The sequence below is a fragment of the Oncorhynchus tshawytscha genome, linkage group LG20 (genome assembly GCF_018296145.1).
Source record: "Oncorhynchus tshawytscha isolate Ot180627B linkage group LG20, Otsh_v2.0, whole genome shotgun sequence".
NCBI lineage: Eukaryota > Metazoa > Chordata > Actinopteri > Salmoniformes > Salmonidae > Oncorhynchus > Oncorhynchus tshawytscha.
The window spans coordinates 3321808-3339536 of record NC_056448.1 but is presented as its reverse complement, the minus strand read 5'-3'; the positions used below and the strand labels follow the sequence as shown (position 1 = coordinate 3339536).

The 17729-nt window shown below is 45.3% G+C and overlaps 2 protein-coding genes across 2 annotated transcripts in view; one reads left to right on the top strand and one right to left on the bottom strand.

Moving 5' to 3' along the window:
* Window positions 1–67: 67 nt before the first annotated feature.
* LOC112219688 (molybdopterin synthase catalytic subunit) lies at window positions 68–4785 on the top strand. Its single transcript, XM_024381173.2, has 5 exons — window positions 68–167; window positions 352–499; window positions 3004–3157; window positions 3332–3455; window positions 3949–4785. Exons 2-5 carry the CDS (start codon window positions 379–381, stop codon window positions 4015–4017), a joined length of 468 nt encoding a protein of 155 aa, XP_024236941.1. The 5' UTR covers window positions 68–167; window positions 352–378; the 3' UTR covers window positions 4018–4785.
* Window positions 4786–17729, bottom strand: part of LOC112219685 (integrin alpha-2) — a 36764-nt gene continuing 23820 nt past the window's right edge. Inside the window, 11 exon segments of the mRNA XM_042302063.1 lie at window positions 4786–5935; window positions 6111–6227; window positions 6456–6545; window positions 6664–6777; window positions 6885–6995; window positions 7226–7336; window positions 7493–7679; window positions 7789–7865; window positions 7961–8053; window positions 8163–8304; window positions 9155–9240. Of these exon segments, the coding sequence (XP_042157997.1) occupies window positions 5843–5935; window positions 6111–6227; window positions 6456–6545; window positions 6664–6777; window positions 6885–6995; window positions 7226–7336; window positions 7493–7679; window positions 7789–7865; window positions 7961–8053; window positions 8163–8304; window positions 9155–9240 (1221 nt within the window). The 3' untranslated portion in view covers window positions 4786–5842.

The following is a 17729-nucleotide window of genomic DNA, read 5'->3' as shown; positions in this document are numbered from 1 at the left end:
TAATGTATTTTCTTTATTCCCAAGACTATCTGCTGTGCGCGATTCAGTTGTTTTGGCTGTGCGACAGGAGTACCTGGCCCTTGGTGACGTGCGTGTGAGCCTTAGGGATGGGGATGAGGTTGCTGTTATTCCGCCGTTAAGTGGAGGATAAATCAAACATCATTTAGGTACAAAAATGAATTAACATTTACTCTCTTAATCATGGAAGAGAAATTCATATTGCATATGCAGTATTGTCCTTTTGAATTACTTTGCCTTTAGGTTCAGATTCTTGTCCCTTGCGGTAAATTAGACTACTTTTTCACAATCTCCACCAATTTCAATTGAATGTCAAATGTCTGCTTCTTTTAGAGTCCTCATCCCTCATTCCTAACCCAGATGGCTGAGGCGGAAGGGGATCCCAGGGATCTCGTTAAACTGACACATGACAAACTCTCTGTGGACACAGTGTCAGACTCTGTCACCTGCCCTTCCTGTGGAGCCATCTCCATCTTCATAGGTGGGTAGGGACTACACACAGCTCAGCTCAACTACTGTTTTATGTCTACTGTTTTATCAGAACACTCACTGTTTTCCTGACTGTAAGGTGTCATGGATATTTCTGTTTAAAATAAGGATAATTAAGCAGCATTGACTGAGTAACCTGTGAGATCCGGATAGCCTCAGACAACAACATTGATGCATACGCTGATTCGGTGCGGGAGTTTATTGGGAAGTGCATCGGTGATGTTGTACCCACGGCGACTATTAAAACCACTGCTTTTAATCATGGCAAGGCGACCAGAAACATGACCGAATACAAACAGTGCAGCTATTCCCTCCGCAAGGCAATCAAACAAGCTAAGCGTCAGTATAGAGACAAAGTGGGGTCGCAATTCAGCTGCTCAGACACGGTCTACAGACAATCATGGACCACAAAAAGAAAACCAGCCCCGTCGCGGACACCGACTTCTTGCTCCCAGACAAACTAAACAAATTATTTGCCCGCTTTGAGGACAATAGAATGCCACTGACACGGCCCACTACCAAAACCTGCGGGATCTCCTTCACTGCAGCCGACGTGAGTAAAACATTTAAACGTGTTACCCCTCGCAAGGCTGCCGGCCCAGACGGCCTCAGAGCATGCGCAAACCAGCTGGCTGGTGTGTTTACGGACATATTCAACCAATCCCGATCCCAGTCTGCTGTTCCCACATGCTTCAAGAGGGCCACCATTGTTCCTGTTCCCAAGAAAGCTAAGGTAACTGAGCTAAATGACTACCGCCCCGTAGCACTCACTTCCGTCATCATGAAGTGCTTTGAGAGACTAGTCAAGGACCATATCACCTCCACCCTACCTGACACCCTAGACCCACTCCAATTTGCTTACCACCCCAAATAGGTCCACAGACGATGCAATCGCAACCACACTGCACACTGACCTAACCTCTGGACAAGAGGAATACCTATGTAAGAATGCTGTTCATCGACTACAGCTCAGCATTTAACACCATAGTACCCTCCAAACTCGTCATTAAGCTCGAGACCCTGGGTCTCGACCCCGCCCTGTGCAACTGGGTCCTATACTTCCTGACGGGCTCCCCCCAGGTGGTGAGGGTAGGAAACAACATCTCCACCCCGCTGATCCTCTCCTGTACTCCCTGTTCACCCACGACTGCGTGGCCATGCATGCCTCCAACTCAATCATGAAGTTTGCAGACGACACTACAGTGTAAGCTTGATTACCAACAACGATGAGACGGCCTACAGGGAGGAGGTGAGGGCCCTCGGAGTGTGGTGTCAGGAAAACAACCTCACACTCAACATCAACAAAACAAAGGAGATGATCGTGGACTTCAGGAAACAGTAGAGGGAGCATCCCCCTATCCACATTGATGGGACAGTAGTGGAGAGGGTGGAAAGTTTTAAGTTCCTCTGCGTACACATCACAGACAAACTAAAACGGTCCACCCACACAGACAGCGTGATGAAGAAGGCGCAACAGCGCCTCTTCAACCTCAGGAGGCTGAAGAAATTTGGCTTGTCACCGAAAACACTTAGATACACAATCGAAAGCATCCTGTTGGGCTGTATCACCGCCTGGTACGGCAACTGCTTCGCCCACAACCGCAAGGCTCTCCAGAGGGTAGTGAGGTCTGCACAACGCATCACCAGGGGCAAACTACCTGCCCTCCAGAAACCGATGTCACAGGAAGGCCAAAAAGATAATCAAGGACAACAACCAACCGAGCCACTGCCTGTTCACCCCGCTATCATCCAGAAGGCGAGGTCAGTACAGGTGTATCAAAGCTGGGACCAAGAGACTGAAAAACAGCTTCTATCTCAAGGCCATCAGACTGTTAAACAGCTATCACTAACATTGAGTGGCTGCTGCCAACATATTGACTCAAATCTCTGGCCACTTTTATAATTAAAAATCGGATGTAATAACTGTATCACCAGTCACTTTAAACAATGCCACTTTATATAATGTTTACATACCCTACATTACTCATCTCATATGTACATACTGTACTCTATACCATCTACTGCATCTTGATGTAATAAATGTATCACTAGCCACTTTAAACAATGGCACTTTATATAATGTTTACATACCCTACATTACTCATCTCATATGTACATACTGTACTCGATACCATCTACTGCATCTTGCCTATGCCATTCAGCCATCACTCATCCATATATTTTATGTACATATTCTTATTTATCCCTTTAACCTTGTGTGTATAAGGTAGTTGTTGTGAAATTGTTAGGTTAGATTACTCGTTGGTTATTACTGCACGGTCGGAACTAGAAGCACAAGCATTTCGCTACACTCGCATTAACGTCTGTTAACCATGTGTATGTGACCAATAAAATTTGATTTGAATTTGACATGCTTAATGGAGGTGGTTCGATGAATGCCTAGCTTTTAGTTCAGCAGGCTAACACAGAGTTGTGGCACATAGTATGTTCAGTCCAAGCCATAATGCCAGTGATGATTGTGATTCATTATTTCAGGGACGACGAGGGACAGTTTCGAAGGGATGAAAGTGAAGCAGCTGGAGTATGAAGCCTACATCCCCATGGCCGAATCAGAACTCAGGAAGATATACACAGACATCAGGGCAAGATGGCCGACTGTCAGGCACATCTGTGTTCATCATCGACTGGGGTGAGGTTCACAAATCTCTTACTGTCTCATTCCTGGTAAACTACCCACCCTGCCTGCCTGCCTAACACTTAGTTACTACTAGTTACTACTGTATGTCAGACTATGGGTGGGGGAACTGTGACACTATCTATAGGATAACTATGCTATAAGACATGTATTATTATTCTTTTCCAGGGTGGTGCCTGTGACTGAGGCCAGTGTGATCATCGGCATCTCGTCTCCTCACCGGGGGGACTCTCTGGAGGCAGTGCAGTACTGTATAGATACCCTGAAAGCCACCGTGCCCATATGGAAGAAGGTGAGCAGGACCTGATCATGTGGCTAGAGACGGAGAAGCGCAGAAGGTTTCCTATTGTTATTGCTGAAATACACACGTTAACACAATGTTGTTTCTGTAGTCGTTATTGTTACTGCACAGGTATCGATTCAACTTCTTTTAAAAGTGTTTACTAAATGTATATATGGGTACAATGTAGTACAGAATGGTCATGAGACATAGGGTAATCATTAAAGGGATACTTCAGAATTTTGGCAACGAACCCCTAATCTACTTCCCCAGAGTCAGATGAACTCGTGGATTCCATTTTTTTGGCTATCTCTGTGTGCCGTTTGATGTGAGTTGTTAACTAGCGTTAGCGCAATTGCTAACTGGCGTTAGCTCAATGGCTGAACTAATCATTGTCAAGTGACTCAGTCACATGGCTGCAGAGCCTGTCTGAAGACACAGTTTGAATTAGTGCAATTAGTTCCACAGGAAGCTAATGCTGGGGGGTGTTTTCTGTCTTTGGTAGGAGGTGTATGAAGCTGACGAGTCCTGTTGGAAAGAGAACAAAGAGTGCCAGTGGACATGCCAGAGTTGACCTCTAACCTCATCTAGGAGCTTTTTTTATGCCAAATATTAGGTAATACACACTGTATCCGTTTTTTAAAGCTGTCCCTAATCCAAAAATATAGTCAGTCACACCTTTATGTACGTGAAGTTTAAATGAAATAAAATGTACCATCAGTCTATATACAACACTTTCAAACGTTTGAATGCTATAAAATGTACCATCAGTATATATACAACACTTTCAAACGTTTGAATGCTATAAAATGTACCATCAGTATATATACACAACACTTTCAAACGTTTTAATGCTATAAAATGTACCATCAGTATATATACAACACTTTCAAACGTTTGAATGCTATAAAATGTACCATCAGTATATATACACAACACTTTCAAACGTTTTAATGCTATAAAATGTACCATCAGTATATATACAACACTTTCAAACGTTTGAATGCTATAAAATGTACCATCAGTATATATACAACACTTTCAAACGTTTGAATGCTATAAAATGTACCATCAGTATATATACACAACACTTTCAAACGTTTTAATGAAATAAAATGTACAATCAGTATATATACAACACTTTCGTTTTAATGAAATAAAATGTTCAGGAAAGAAGTGGCATGTACCCATTGAAAATATATCTGGAAAAATAACAGTGCAACATTTTTTCTCGTAAACATTCTCTCAGAGGGTTTAGTCTTCTGCGCGTACCTTTACACCGAGCTTCGCTTTTCTCCCAATCACGATACAGTAACTTTACAAATAAACAAATGAACCAGCACACGCTTCCAATATTTTATTTCTACTTTCGCTGTGCAGGGAATAAGTAAAACACTTTTTAAATGGATGATAATGTATCTGAATGATACATATTTCAGATTTAAGTCACACAATAAATATTCTCATTTTCTACACATTCAAAAACGGCCTTTTACTCTGATATAGCAACATTTTACAAATAGTAAATCCATCCATTTTTATAGTCATCTGATCTGAATACAGTGTATTTTCTAAAGCCGGTGTCTTCACAGTTGTACGGCTGGTAGTAACTATACAGTGTTGTCTCAGGAACACCGCGACTGAGACACTCAGAGACAGGAAGTGCACCAGTGAAAGTAGGAAAGAAGGGTTGTGGATTCTGTTCAAATGTTGCTATTAGGCACACACATTTCAAAAAAAAAAAAAAAAAGGATGCCTCAGCATCAAGGGAATGTCAAACCCCTCCCATTGCAAAGGGAAACGCTGAGCATGACAAATGCCAACATATGATAACCATGCCGACTGTCTACAATCTCTTATGCGTAGGCTATTTTCCAGAACCATTTGAAAGGATATTTATAATATACTTCTGTGCTTTCCAACCAATTGCACAGTAAATTGCACAGTAACATCCAGAGAGATGACAAATGCACTATACACAAGCTTCTTATCCAACAATAGGCCTATGACTTAAAAGCAACAATTATTTGAACAAAAATAAGTACCCAAGTATGAATTCATTGAGTAAAAAATGCACCGTAGATTATTTACTTTCCTATAGAGGATCCAAGATGGCAGACATAATGGGGTCTTTGTATGGATGTGTTTGATGGTCAGAGGGCCAATGTCTTTCTGCTCACTCAAAACACTCCATTCACTTCACCACCCAAACCATTTTAAAGCCACCAACCCAACCAGACAGCCCCTTTCCACTAACAAGCCCTTGGCTCAATATGTATGTACAACTCATGTTTGTTCAGTTACTGTTTATGTGTGGTTGTGGTCCGTTGGTCATTATGTGTTCTCAGTCTGTAGGCACATTGTCGTTTCCGAGATGGGTTCTTTCCCGTGCCTGGTTCTCACTCTGCTGTGTTCTCCAGTCCCTCGGTCTCTGCATCATCCTCCTCAGTGTTCTGCATCAGCTGCTTGTACTTTCTCCGGAAGAAGCCAAACTGGGGGAGAGGGAGAGAGACAGAGGAAGAGACAGAGAGGGAGAGGGAGAGAGGCACACAGACGTAAAAGATGACATGGTAGTACTTCTTGGTCTTGGTAGGATAAGCTCAGAGCATCTGCTGTGAAGAGAGTTTTACAGCAGTAAGTCAACAAAAGACTGAACGCATACAATACCTTCCAAAGCAGGCCAATGACCAGAGCCAATAGAAGCAGGCCTCCAATCACACTGCCCGCAATAACGCCTACAGGCACCTCTCCTTTCACCCCTGGTTTACTGATGGTGACGCCAACCTGCAGACAGGACAGGAGGCGGGATGTATCACAGTACGGTCAGGCAATACAAGTCTTGTAGCTGTTAATATCCTGTTCATCCTAGATCCAGGAGAGGGCAGTGTAGAGCTTGTACAAAACAACCAAAACAAGGCACTTAAATGTTGTTGTTTTTTACAGCTTCTCTCTGGGTTTCAAAGATATTAGGTGAGGCTGTATTCAAATGTCTTTTATGTATTAGTCCTGTACCGTCAGGTGCTTGTGAGAGACGACCAGCAGTTCAGGCTCGGAGGTCTCTATCTCTGTGCTCACAGTCAGCACAGTGGACTGGAAGGATGACTGCTCAGACACAAGACGAGGATAATGAAAGAGGTAATGAGAGGACGCCGTTCCATGGGAGGAGGAGAAGCAAGCATGTAAATGACGAGGAGTAGATGAATGTGCGATCTATACGTACAGCAGCAAAGGTACCGTTCCATATCCGCGTGGTCACGTTCACGAAGAAATCGCTCTTTATCCCCATGTCTTTCAGGACACACTTCATAGGCTGGCACTTGGCTGTCTTACAGTTCTGGAAATATCAGAAAACAATAGGACATGTATTCAGAGGAGATCATCAGATATACACTGTGACTCTATCTTTGTCTCTGTCTGTCAAAAGAACACACACACACGCACCAGATCCTCTGTGCCCATTAGGTTCTCCTTGGAGAAGGATGCTGTGTAAGGCTTCTCACTGATCTTCAGAGGGTTGACGAGGCTGGTTACTTCACAGCTCACTTCGCCAGCCTGCAGAACAGCAACAACATTTGTATTCGTATTGGTCAGGTGGCACGTCCTCGGGCTGGATTCAATCCGTTTCACTTGCGACGACCCTCCCACTCTGTCTGCCGAATTCTCTCTCTTTGCTCTTGATAGGATGCCGGGGTGCGGAGGGTCGTCAGCGAAATGGGACATTCTCCACGCAGACACACTGTTAGATTTTGGACAAGGCAGGTTGACTGGTTATTTATACCCACAGGTTCTGTTTTGACTCCTGTCACATACAGCAATGGGTTCCCTCTTGCTGTAGCACTGGGCAGTGAGACTGTGAGGTAGGCCAGACTGACTGGGAAGTTCCCTGTAGAGACCTAAACAGAAGAGAAGACACTTCTAATTGACGCGTCATACTTCTCTTACCATTTCTACCACAAGGGGAAAGGAAATATTTTACCCCAGACTGGCAAACCAGTGTACACTGTAAAGTACTAAAAGGACCGTGTAGCTGGGTGCACATGATTTCTCACCTTCAGAGAGAATTTGAACTCAGGACCGATGTCATTGAAGGTATTAACTGCGGTCTTCGCTTCATTGTCCATGTCAACCACATAGAAGTTGAGATTGGCTTCCCTGGAGAGGGAGATCTCTGAGTCATAGTGGACAGGGACGGAGATAGAGGCTTGGTTGTCTGACGGGTTCGCCTCTGTGCTGTCACTGTAGAGAGGAGAAGTAAGACCGTGCAACAGAAGAAGACCCAGAGTCCTAACAGAGAACACTATATGATCAACTGTGGTTGGTACACAAACGAGCAAACAAGTGCTACCTTAGAGCTTCAAAGCTCACGTCGGCTTCGGTCTGCAGTTGATTCAGGTTGAAGTCAAAGTTGATTCCAAATGTCACCTGCAGGGAACAGTGTATTGTTTAGGAACGGCAACCCCGGCTGACAGAGACCTACACACGCGACGGCTGTCTTGTCTTTAGGCGTCAGGTCTTACCTCTTGGTTCTGCCTTAAAGCTGGGTACCCCACCTGGCATGAGAGGGTAAGAGACTCCTTGGTGGAGGTGCACTTTACCTCTGTTCCATCACTCTGAAATGAAACACAACGTTAGGTAAATGCTTACTGATAAATATCAAAATAGCCCTCCTCTAGGGCATGCGTATGCGTATGTGTACAAAGCAAAGATGCTGATGCATACTGGAGGACTGATGGATGCGAAGAAGAGGTTTTTGGAGTACGTGGCCGTGACTTGGGTGTTGTACGCATTCTCCTTCTTGTTGGTCACAGACACAGTGAAGGAGAGCCTCTTGTCCTTAAAGCTGACCAGCATCCTAGACGAGCTGCAAAACACAACACTCGTTTTACTCAGAACAATACTGAGGGGGTCAGAGTGAATGTATAACTCTACCTGTATGGGGGAAATGAAATGCTGTAGAATGAACACCACAGTTTGATGGGGGATCCATGAACAGATCTCATGGGGCCATATATGGTGTCACCATTAACTGGAGCAGTGAAAATAACATATGTCCCTCTGACTGGCCAAGGTTTATGACCTTACTACTCACTTTAAGAGGTGCTGTCTGTGCGTTTGTGTCTGTATGTCTACTGTGTGTCATAACGACCGTGTCTGTCTGTCTGTCTGTCTGTCTGTCTGTCTGTCTGTCTGTCTGTCTGTCTGTCTTACCTCTTGGTTCTGCCCTAAAGCTGGGTACCCCACCTGGCATGAGAGGGTATGTCTGTCTGTCTGTCTGTCATATAACGGCTGGTATTCAAACAAATCACACTGCATTTGACTGTTAAAGGTTATTTATGTTTGAGCCGCATCTGTAGTGTTTACTGCAAATGCCGTCTCTGTGAAAGTCAAGGAAATTGCTTCTGAAAGTCAAGTGCAGTGCAATGTCGGCACATTGGGGTTTGCTTGAATCCCGGTCTGTGTCATTCAACTCATAGAGGAAGTGTATTCCCACTAAACCAGACCAACAGAACAGGACTTATTTGTCTGTTCCCATAGAAAAATATGGGAAACTTGTCTAATAATACGAGACATGTCTGTTATTCCTGAGCTCTTGGAGGAAGAGTGTAGGTTGAGAGTAGCCTGGTTTAACCAGACTGAATGCTGTGCTCAACATTGAGCCCTGTGTTCAGTCTGATTTTACTAGGCTAGGTTGAGAGAGTGTCAGATTTCACCTGGGAATCATCTCTCCTTTCTTCAACTTCAAGAGCAGGTCACTCAAACACACATCGTCAGAGCCACAGTCTTTGGAGAATGGGATCTGTTGTAAAGAGTTCACACGACATCAAATCAAATCAAATTGTATTTGTTACATGTGCCGAAAACAACAGGTGTAGACCTTACAGTGAAATGCTTTCTTACAAGCCCTTAACCAACAATGCAGTTTTAAGAAAATACCTCAAAAACACGTAACAAATAAAAGTAACAAATAATTACAGAGCAGCAGTAAGATAACAATAGCGAGGCTTTATACAGGGGGTACCAGTACAGAGTCAATATGCTGGTTAGTCCAGGGCACCGGTTAGTCCAGGGCACAGGTTAGTCCAGGGCGCCGGTTAGTCCAGGGCACCAGTTAGTCCAGGGCGCCGGTTAGTCCAGGGCGCCGGTTAGTCCAGGGCACCGGTTAGTCCAGGGCGCCGGTTAGTCCAGGGCGGCGGTTAGTTCAGGGCACCGGTTAGTCCAGGGCACCGGTTAGTCCACCGGTTAGTCCAGGGCGCCGGTTAGTCCAGGGCGCCGGTTAGTCCAGGGCGGCGGTTAGTTCAGGGCACCGGTTAGTCCAGGGCACCGGTTAGTCCACCGCCGGTTAGTCCAGGGCGCCGGTTATTCCAGGGCACCGGTTAGTCCACGCCGGTTAGTCCAGGGCGCCGGTTAGTCCAGGGCGCCGGTTAGTCCAGGGCGCCGGTTAGTCCAGGGCGCCGGTTAGTCCAGGGCGGCGGTTAGTTCAGGGCACCGGTTAGTCCAGGGCACCGGTTAGTCCACCGGTTAGTCCAGGGCACCGGTTAGTCCAGGGCACCGGTTAGTCCAGGGCACCGGTTAGTCCACCGGTTAGTCCAGGGCACCGGTTAGTCCAGGGCGCCGGTTAGTCCAGGGCGCCGGTTAATCCAGGGCACCGGTTAGTCCACCGGTTAGTCCAGGGCACCGGTTAGTCCAGGGCGCCGGTTAGTCCAGGGCACCGGTTAGTCCACCGGTTAGTCCAGGGCACCGGTTAGTCCAGGGCGCCGGTTAGTCCAGGGCGCCGGTTAATCCAGGGTAATTGAGGTAAAATGTACATGTAGGTACAGTTATTAAAGTGACTACGCATAGATAAGCACAGAGTAGCAGCAGCATAGAAGAGAGGGGGGGCAATGCAAATAGTCTGGGTAGCCATTTGAATAGGTGTCCTGGAGTCTTATGGTTTGGGGGTAGAAGCTGTTTAGAAGCCTCTTGGACCTAGACTTGGTTCCGCTTGCCGTGCGGTAGCAGAGAGAACAGTCTATGACTAGAGTGGCTGGAGTCTTTGACAATTGTTAGGGCCTTCTTTTGACACCGCCTGGTACAGAAGTCCTGGATGGCAGGAAGCTTGGCCCTGGTGATGTACTGGGCCGCATGCACTACCCTCTGTAGCGCCTTGCGGTCGGAGGCAGAGCAGTTGCCATACCAGGCAGTGATGCAACCCAGGCAGTGATGCTCTCGATGGTGCAGCTGTAGAACATTTTGAAGATCTGAGGACCCATGCCAAATCCTTTCAGTCTCCTGTGATGTGGACGCCAAGGAACTTGAAGCTCTCAACCTGCTACACTACAGCCTCGCTGGTGAGAATGGGGGCTTGCTCGGTCCTCCTTTTCCTGTAGTCCACAATCATCTCCTTTGTCTTGATCACACTGAGGGAGAGGTTGTTCTCCTGGCACAACACAGCCAGGTCTCTGACTTCCTCCCTATGGGCTGTCTCGTCGTTGTCGGTGATCAGGATCACTGTTGTGTCATCGGCAAACTTAATGATGAGTAAACAGGGAGTACAGGAGGGGACTGAGCACGCACCCCTGAGGGGCCCCTGTGTTGAGGATCAGCACGGCGGAGGTGTTTAGTCCCAGCATTCTGTTGTATTGGTGGAGTAACTGTGGAGGAGCCTTATCCAAGTTCAACCCCAAACCTAGCCTCAACCACTAACTCTGGCTTCATGTCCCCATCCCACGTCCACCCTAGCACTCAACCACAACCCAAAACCTAATCCCAGCTTCATGTCCACGTCCAGTTCAACCCTAACCCTAGCCCTAACCACAACCGTAGCTCTAACCCCTAGTTTCATGTCCACATACGGGTGCAACCCTAACCATAGTCTCCTCCACAACCCTAACCATAGTCTCCTCCACAACCCTAACCATAGTCTCCTCCACAACCCTAACCATAGTCTCCTCCACAACCCTAACCCTAACCACAACCGTAGCTCTAACAATTGTTTGTCAGACACACAGAATACAGCGAGTGTAACGGTACAATTAAAAGCTTTTACTTGCAGCGTTTCCTAAACAGTGCAGGATAAATGGAAAGTAGCAAAACTATAAAGTAGACTAATACAAGTAATACAAATAGTCATAAAATAACAAGTAGTAGTTGATAAATAGCACAATAGTTGATAAACAAAGACGAGGTAATACAATGTATAATAAAAGAACACAAGAATTTACCCTAACCCTAACTTAATGTCTATATCCTAGCCTCAACCCTAACCCTAACTTAATGTCTATATCCTAGCCTCAACCCTAACCCTAACCCTAATAGTCTACAACCCTCCCATAGCCTCAACCCTAACCCTAACCAATAGTCTATATCCTCCTCAACCCTAACCCTAACCCTAACTCCTAATGTCTATAACCTAGTCTCCTCCCAACCCTAACCCTAACCTATATCTCTAGCCTCAACCCTAACCCTAACCATAGTCTATATCCCCTAACCTTAACCACAGTCCCTAACCCCTAACCATAATGTCTATATCCTAGCCTCATCCCTAACCCTAACCATAATGTCTATATCCTAGCCTCAACCCTAACCCTAACCATAATGTCTCCTCCACCATAGCCTCAACCCTAACCCTAACCCTAATGTCTATATCCTAGCCTCCACAACCCTAACCCTAACCCTAATGTCTATATCCTAACCATAGTCCTCACAACCCTAACCCTAACCATAATGTCTATATCCACAACCCTCAACCCTAACCATAACTCCTCCACTAACCTAACCCTAACCATAACCCAACCCTAACCCTAACCATATCTCTCCACCCCTAACCCTAACCAATGTCTATATCCAACCCTAACCTCAACCCTAACCCTAACCCTCCAAATGTCTATATCCTAGCCTCAACCCTAACCCTAACCAATGTCTATATCCTAACCTCAACCACAACCCTAACCCTAACCCTAATGTTTATATCCTAGCCTCAACCCTAACCCTAACCCTAATGTCTATATCCTAGCCTCAACCCTAACCCTAACCCTAATGTCTATATCCTAACCTCAACCACAACCCTAACCCTAATAGTCTATATCCTAACCTCAACCCCACAACCCTAACCCTAATGTCTATATCCTAGCCTCAACCCTAACCCTAACCCTAATGTCTATAACCTAACCTCAACCACAACCCTAACCCTAACCCTAACTCCTAATGTCTAATCCTCCTCAACCCTAACCCTAACCCTGTCTATATCCTAGCCTCAACCCTAACCCTAACCATAATGTCTATATCCTAACCTCAACCACAACCCTAACCCTAACCAATGTCTATATCCTACCTCAACCCTAACCCTAACCATGTCCTATAACCTAGCCTCAACCCTAACCCTAACCCTAATGTCTATATCCTAGCCTCAACCCTCCACAACCCTAACCCTAATGTCTATATCCTAGCCTAACCCTAACCCTAACCTCCAATGTCTAATCCTAGCCTCAACCCTAACCCTAACCCTAACCCTAACCTAGCCTCAACCCTAACCCTAACCATAATCTCTATATCCCTAACCTAACCAACCCTAACCCTAACCCTAACCATAGCCTCAACCCTAACCCTAACCCTAACCCTATATCCTAACCAACCCTAACCCTAACCCTAACCCTAATGTCTATATCTTAGCCTCAACCCTAACCCTAACCATAATGTCTAACCCTAACCCTAACCCTAACCCTAACCCTAATGTCTAACATAGTCCTAGCCTCAACCCTAACCCTAACCATAATGTCTATATCCTAGCCTCAACCCTAACCCTAACCATAGTCTCTATATCCTAGCCTCAACCCTAACCCTAACCCTAACTTAATGTCTATATCCACAACCTCAACCCTAACCCTAACTCCTAACAACCTAACCCTAACCTAGCCTCCTCCCAACCCTAACCCTAACCATAATCCTAACCTCAACCCTAACCCTAACCCTAACCTCTATATCCTAGCCTCAACCCTAACCCTAACCATAATGTCCCTAATCCTAACCTCAACCCTAACCCTAACTTAATGTCTATATCCTAGCCTCAACCCTAACCCTAACCCTAACCCTAACCCTAATCCATAGCCTCAACCACAACCCTAACCCTAACCAATGTCTATATCCCTAACCTCAACCCTAACCCTAACCCTAATGTCTATATCCTAGCCTCAACCCTAACCCTAACCAATAGTCTCCTCCAACCCTAACCTCAACCATAACCACAACCCTAACCCTAACCATAATGTTTAACCCTAACCCTAACCATAACCCTAACCCTAACTTAACCCTAACCCTATCCTAGCCTCTACCTCAACCCTAACCCTAACTTAATGTCTATATCCTAACCTCAACCCTAACCCTAACCCTAACCCTAACCTAACCTAACCACAACCCTAACCCTAACCCTAACCCTAACCCTAGCCTCAACCCTAACCCTAACTTAATGTCTAACCCTAGCCTCAACCCTAACCCTAACCCTAACTAATGTCTACATCCTAACCTCAACCCTAACCCTAACTCCTAACAACCTAATCCTAACCCAACCCTAACCCTAACCCTAACCCTAACCTAGCCTCAACCCTAACCCTAACCCTAACCATAATCCTAGCCTCAACCCTAACCCTAACCTAACCCTAACCCTAACCATAATGTCTATATCCTAGCCTCAACCCTAACCCTAACTTAATGTCTATATCCTAACCTCAACCCTAACCCTAACTCCTAACAACCTAACCCTAACCTAGCCTCAACCACAACCCTAACCCTAACTTAATGTCTACATCCCTAACCTCAACCCTAACCCTAACTTAATGTCTACCCTAGCCTCAACCCTAACCCTAACCCTAACCCTAATGTCTAATCCTAACCTCAACCCTAACCACAACCCTAACCCTAACCAATGTCTATATCCTAACCTCAACCTAACCCTAACCCTAACCCTAACCCTAACCTTAACCCTAACCCTAACCCTAATGTCTATATCCTAACCTCTAACCTAACCACAACCCTAACCCTAACCCTAACCTAACCTAGCCTCAACCCTAACCCTAACCCTAACCTATATCCTAACCTCTAACCAACAACCCTAACCCTAATGTCTATATCCCCTAACCTCTAACCACAACCCTAACCCTAACCCTAACCCTAACCCTATATCCTAGCCTCCACAACCCTAACCCTAACCCTAATGTCTAATCCTAACCTTAACCAACAACCCTAACCCTAACCCTAATGTCTAACCTAGCCTCTAACCACAACCCTAACCCTAACCCTAATGTCTATATCCCCTAGCCTCAACCTCAACCACAACCCTAACCCTAACCCTAACCTATATCCTAGCCTCAACCCTAACCCTAACCCTAATGTCTATATCCTAACTCAACCACAACCCTAACCCTAATGTCTAATCCTAGCCTCAACCTCAACCCTAACCCTAACCCTAATGTCTATATCCTAGCCTCAACCTCAACCCTAACCCTAACCTATATCCTAACCTCAACCCTAACCCTAACCAATGTCTATAACCCCCCTAAGCCTAACCCTAACCACAACCCTAACCCTAACCCTAATGTCTATATCCTAGCCTCAACCCTAACCCTAACCCTAATGTCTATAACCTAACCTCTAACCACAACCCTAACCCTAACCCTAATGTCCTAATCCCTAGCCTCCCAACCCTAACCCTAACTTAATGTCTATATCCTAGCCTCAACCCTAACCCTAACCCTAACTCCCTCCCCAACCCTAACCCTAACCCTAACCCCTAACCAACCCTACAAACCCTAACCCTAACTTAATGTCTATATCCTAGCCTCAACCACAACCCTAACCCTAACTAATGTCTATATCCTAGCCTCAACCAGCCCACAACCCTAACCCTAACCCTAACCTAGCCTAACCACAACCCTAACCCTAATGTCTATATCCCTAGCCTCAACCAAACCCTAACCCTAACTTAATGTCTATATCCTAGCCTCAACCCTAACCCTAACCCTAACCCTATAACCCCCTAACCTAATGTCTATAGCCTCAACCAAAACCCTAACCCTAACTTAATGTCTATATCCTAGCCTCAACCACAACCCTAACCCTAACCCCTAATGTCTATATCCTAGCCTCAACCACAACCCTAACCCTAACCCTAACCTATATCCTAGTCTCAACCCCTAACCCTAACCATAATGTCTATATCCTAACCCTAACCCTAATGTCTATATCCTAGCCTAACCACAAACCCTAACCCTAACCCTAATGTAATCCTAGCCTCAACCCTAACCCTAACCCTTAATGTCTATATCCTAGCCTCAACCACAACCCAACCCTAACCCTAATGTCTATATCCTAACCTCAACCCTAACCCTAACCCTAATGTCTATATCCCTAACCTTAACCACAACCCTAACCCTAACCCTAACCCTAATCCTAGCCTCAACCACAACCCTAACCCTAATGACTATATCCTAGCCTCAACCACAACCCTAACCCTAACTTAATGTCTATATCCTAGCCTCAACCCTAACCCTAACTTAATGTCTACATCCTAGCCTCAACCACAACCCTAACCCTAACTTAATGTCTACATCCTAGCCTCAACCCTAACCCTAACTTAATGTCTACATCCTAGCCTCAACCACAACCCTAACCCTAACTTAATGTCTATATCCTAGCCTCAACCACAACCACAACCCTAACCCTAACTTAATGTCTATATCCTAGCCTCAACCTTAACCCTAACTTAATGTCTATATCCTAGCCTTAACCACAACCCTAACCCTAACTTAATGTCTATATCCTAGCCTCAACCACAACCCTAACCCTAACTTAACCCTATCCTAGCCTCAACCCTAACCCTAACCATAATGTCTATATCCTAGCCTAACCCTAACCCAACCCTAACTTAATGTCTATATCCTAGCCTCAACCCTAACCCTAACTTAATGTCTATATCCTAGCCTCTACCACAACCCTAACCCTAACCCTAACTTAATGTCTATAACCCTAGCCTCAACCACAACCCTAACCCTAACTTAATGTCTATATCCTAGCCTCAACCACAAACCAACCCTAACCCTAACCCTAACTAATGTCTATATCCTAGCCTCAACCTAACCCTAACTTAATGTCTATATCCTAACCTTAACCCTACAACCCTAACCCTAACTTAATGTCTATATCCTAGCCTCAACCACAACCCTAACCCTAACCCTAATGTCTATATCCTAGCCTCAACCCTAACCCTAACCCTATATCCTAGCCTCAACCCTAACCCTAACCCTTAATGTCTATATAACCCTAGCCTCAACCACAACCACAACCCTAACCCTAACCATAGTCTCCACCCCTAACCCTAACTTAATGTCTATATCCTAGCCTCAACCTCAACCCTAACCCTAACTTAACCAAGTCTATATCCTAGCCTCAACCCTAACCCTAACTTAATGTCTATATCCTAGCCTCAACCCAACCCTAACCCTAACTTAATGTCTATATCCTAGCCTCAACCTTAACCCTAACTTAATGTCTAATCCTAGCCTCAACCCTAACCCTAACTTAATGTCTATCCTCCTCAACCTAACCACAACCCTAACCCTAACCCTAACCCTAACCCTCCCTATATCCTCCTAACCCTAACCCTAACTTATTGTCTATATCCTAGCCTCAACCCTAACCCTAACCAATGTCTATATCCTAGCCTCAACCATAGTCTCAACCACAACCCTAACCCTAACTTAATGTCTATATCCTAGCCTCAACCACAACCCTAACCCTAACTTAATGTCTATATCCTAGCCTCAACCATAACCCTAACTTAATGTCTATATCCTAGCCTTAACCACAACCCAACCCTAACTTAATGTCTATATCCTAGCCTCAACCACAACCCTAACTTAATGTCTATATCCTAGCCTCAACCACAACCCTAACCCTAACTTAATGTCTATATCCTAGCCTCAACCCTAACCCTAACTTAATGTCTATATCCTAGCCTCAACCTCAACCACAACCCTAACCCTAACTTAATGTCTATATCCTAGCCTCAACCCTAACCCTAACCCTAACTTAATGTCTATATCCTAGCCTCAACCACAACCCTAACCCTAACTTAATGTCTATATCTTAGCCTCAACCCTAACCCTAACTTAATGTCTATATCCTAGCCTCAACCCTAACCCTAACTTAATGTCTATATCCTAGCCTCAACCCTAACCCTAACTTAATGTTTTTATCCTAGCCTCAACCACAACCACAACCCTAACCCTAACTTAATGTCTATATCCTAGCCTCAAC

Coding starts and splice junctions, on each gene's coding strand:
- LOC112219688 (XM_024381173.2), top strand. CDS start 379: ATGGCTGAGGCGGAAGGGGATCCCAGGGATCTCGTTAAACTGACACAT. Junction 500..3,003: donor AGCCATCTCCATCTTCATAG/GTGGGTAGGGAC, acceptor TCATTATTTCAG/GGACGACGAGGGACAGTTTC. Junction 3,456..3,948: donor CCGTGCCCATATGGAAGAAG/GTGAGCAGGACC, acceptor TGTCTTTGGTAG/GAGGTGTATGAAGCTGACGA.